At 48.0% G+C, this 3271-nt stretch overlaps 1 protein-coding gene across 1 annotated transcript; it reads right to left on the reverse strand.

Annotated features, from left to right (window-relative positions):
• Positions 1-939: 939 nt before the first annotated feature.
• On the reverse strand, positions 940-2579 carry LOC140387154 (uncharacterized). Its single transcript, XM_072470158.1, has 2 exons — positions 1758-2579; positions 940-1167 (listed from the first exon to the last, which is right to left on the reverse strand). The coding sequence occupies exons 1-2, from the start codon at positions 2517-2519 to the stop codon at positions 1117-1119; spliced, it is 813 nt and encodes a 270-aa protein (XP_072326259.1). The 5' UTR covers positions 2520-2579; the 3' UTR covers positions 940-1116.
• Positions 2580-3271: the final 692 nt, after the last annotated feature.

Consider the following 3271-nt stretch of genomic DNA (forward strand, 5'->3'; position numbering starts at 1 on the left):
CCCACAATGGCTGGGATTCAGATCACAACATTTCACGAGATCCAATTGGATCTCGTGAGGCGTGGCGAGCCAGGTAGATCCAAAAGAGGCCACTTCCAGCGTCTAACAGCCTTGCCGCGCCCCCATTCTCCCAAACGAGAGTGCGGCAAGGCCGGTAGATCTCGTCCAAAATGCATTCTTTTGATTGCTATGTGTTAATTACTTGGAAGTTATGCCAGGGATAATTGCCCTGTATTTTCCTTGTTCGGGGAGCTTACAAGCTACATGGTGGTTGTTTAACTCCCCTGCTGTAGCTTGAATAAAGTATTTTGAACTGAGACTCTGAATATCATCTGGTCAGTTGAGAGTGAGGATCACTATAGTCGAATAGCTGTGAAACCCCCGCAACAGCCTGTAGGCTGCTCCTCCAGCTTCTTTTCTTTTTCCAATTAAGGGGCAATTTAGCGTGGCCAATCCACCTACGCTGCAAATCTTTTGGAGTTGTCGGGATAAGACCCAAGCAGACACGGGGAGAATGTACAAACGCCACACGGACATTGATCCAGGGCCGGGATTGAACTGGGGTCCTCTGCGCCACACCCTCCATTCTTGTTACCCACTCCGCCCCTCTCAGGCTTGCCAGCCACTGCCCTCCAGCGAATTGTACCTTATCATATTTCCCTGTTCACTAATTCACTAGAGTAGAGCTCAGGCCTTAATGAAGGGGGGAACAGGTATGAGGCCTAATCCTATTCCTCTGTTCTTACCAAGTTGTAGGGAGGGGCGAGTTAAAAATAATCCCTTGATTTCAGCACAGTTGGGATGTCGGTGGGGTGGGGGATGGAAACAAGGATATGTAGTGCTTATTTAGCAAGAATAAGCGGAACCTTTACAGCAATGTGTACTACAATAGAACTGATAAATTAGAAAAAAAAATCATGAGAGTGTGATAGTGACAATTTTTATTTAATTTTACACAGTAAGTATTGCAAAATCAAAACCATTTAATTTAATATATAAAATATCAAAATAATTTTCAGAATTCAAGTTATGTACAGACAGGGAAAAAATACTTAAATTAATATAGTTTTTAATAAGACTTATTTCTCAAGAGGCGGCTGCGAGGTCCAAATGTTGTCATGGAAACCAAGAGTCCAGCTGCAGATTCTCTGTATTTTCTGTGAAACTCTGTAAAAAGAGAGAATATTTAGCAATGAGGACAGACCATGAGCTTTTATGCACACGGTGCAATATTAATCCCAAATTGTTCACCACCCCTCCTCTCCTGACTTCTCGGGCTCTTCCTGCTTCCGCAGTTAATAACAACCCGTCACCCCCTTGAACGGGTGCCACCTCTTCTTGAGGGAGCCCAGCGAGCGAGGCAGCATGGAAGACATCATGACCATGCCCAACCCTGGCCTTGGCCGACACTGACTCGCACCCAGCCGAGTCAGTGGACAGAGGAGAGCTGCAAACCCGCCAATGTTTTATTCCTCCATCTCTTGCCCTTGAGTGCTACTGACAATTAAGTTACACCCACTCTCACCCTGGCTGAAATCAGCATAGACTCAGGCGATTGAACATCAAACCTGCCTGCTTCGTATGACTCAATCATCATGCATTTGTCAGCAAGACACTCCTGCAGACTGCTCCAAAACCCCTTATTTTCCTTCATTTATTTTCTTATTTTTTTAACGATTCTTCCAGAGGGAATGTGTTTTAATTTGGCTTGGTAACTGCGAATAGGTATTGCAAATGAAATAAAATGGCTGACATACCTGACAGAACAGTACATCCTGAAAGTCTGCTGGCACAGGATTGTCACCATTCATAATCAAATCCCCTGGGTGAGCCAGGCACCCTGGTGCAGCACTCGTTGACTTGTCCTGGCACCAGCCCAGGCCCCGCGGGCACACCTGGCATTTGCTTTCAGTGTCCCTGCCCTCCGACGGGCCCTCCTCGCTCAAATTCAGCAGCTCAGTCAGGTGCGAGATGTAGCGGATGGTCAGGCGCAGGGTCTCCAGTTTGGTCAGGCTCTGACTCGCCGGCGCCACCGACGGAGGCAGGTACGTCCTCAGGTTGTGCAGGGCCTTGGCCAGGCCCCTCATCCTCAGCTTCTCTCTCTCGCTGGCGTTTTGCCGTTGCCTCCCTGGGTAGCGCGACCTGGTCTTCCTCACCCGTTGCCCAGCGTCCAGCCGCTCCTCTGACAGAGATGGGAGGCTTCCGGTCTCCCAGGAGCTGCTGTGGGCCTCCTGGCCGGGCGTGCAAGGTACAAACGGAGGTGAAAATCTGTATGAGTCGATGGAAGATGCTGGAGAGAGGCTGTGCGACGTGGAGTCAGTGAAACTGTCCGACTCTGAACTGGAAGTTTTCCAGTCTGATAGCCCATTACAATCAGATTCTGAAGGGACACAGTCCCAGTATGTGAAGCCTTCACAGCCGAGCTCTGAAATGATGGAGCTCCAGTCGGAAAGCCCATCTGAGTTAACATCACTCGCGAACGTGAAATAGCTTTGATACTGCGGCATAGGAGTCTCCATTTTCCAGCTCTTCCTCAGAAACTCTTCTGCTCGGTGTGACCAAGACTGAACTGCAGGCAATGCAAGAGCTTTTCTGAACTTCAAGCAGCCTCTGCTCCTTTTTATTTCCCCTCCAGAGTCACAAAGTAACACTTTTACACATCAAAGTCAAGCCTGTGACACCATCAGCTTAAAGAGTGGGGGCTGAGGTGGAGAGGAGAAAGTGTCAACTTTTACACAAGGAAGTTTGGTCCAGATCAAATTGCAACTCATTTTAGTATTGCTGCTTCCTCTTTGAATTTTTACCAATAGCTTTTAAGTAAAGTACAATATGACTGGCTTTAAATATATTCAGGCTTCTGGTATTACTGGGCCTGAAGCTGACCAAATACAGCAGCAATAAAATTCCAATACATTAGGAAACTTTCTTGGCACGCAAGGGACAAATTTCTACCTTTGCCCTGCCAACTCTACCCGATTGTCTGGGAGGCTCCCTGAGGAGGGCATTCATTTCCTGCACAACACGAAGGATACATATTTGAAAAAGAGGAATATAAAAGGATCTGGGAAAATGGGGTACGGGAGAATCCGTCTGGGTGTCGGTGTCGATTCTCCTCCCGATCGCCGATTACGATATCAGCGTCGGGGCACGGAGAATCCCGCCCCTTATCATTGCCACATTGTGGAATGACAGAATGGTTACAGCACAGAAAAAGGCCATTGTGTCCAGGCCAGCTATCTGTAAGAGCGGCTTAACTGGTAGTACCACCCCC

The sequence above is a fragment of the Scyliorhinus torazame genome, chromosome 12 (genome assembly GCF_047496885.1).
Source record: "Scyliorhinus torazame isolate Kashiwa2021f chromosome 12, sScyTor2.1, whole genome shotgun sequence".
NCBI lineage: Eukaryota > Metazoa > Chordata > Chondrichthyes > Carcharhiniformes > Scyliorhinidae > Scyliorhinus > Scyliorhinus torazame.

Coding starts and splice junctions, on each gene's coding strand:
- LOC140387154 (XM_072470158.1), bottom strand. CDS start 2,519: ATGGAGACTCCTATGCCGCAGTATCAAAGCTATTTCACGTTCGCGAGT. Junction 1,168..1,757: donor AGGATGTACTGTTCTGTCAG/GTATGTCAGCCA, acceptor CTCTTTTTACAG/AGTTTCACAGAAAATACAGA.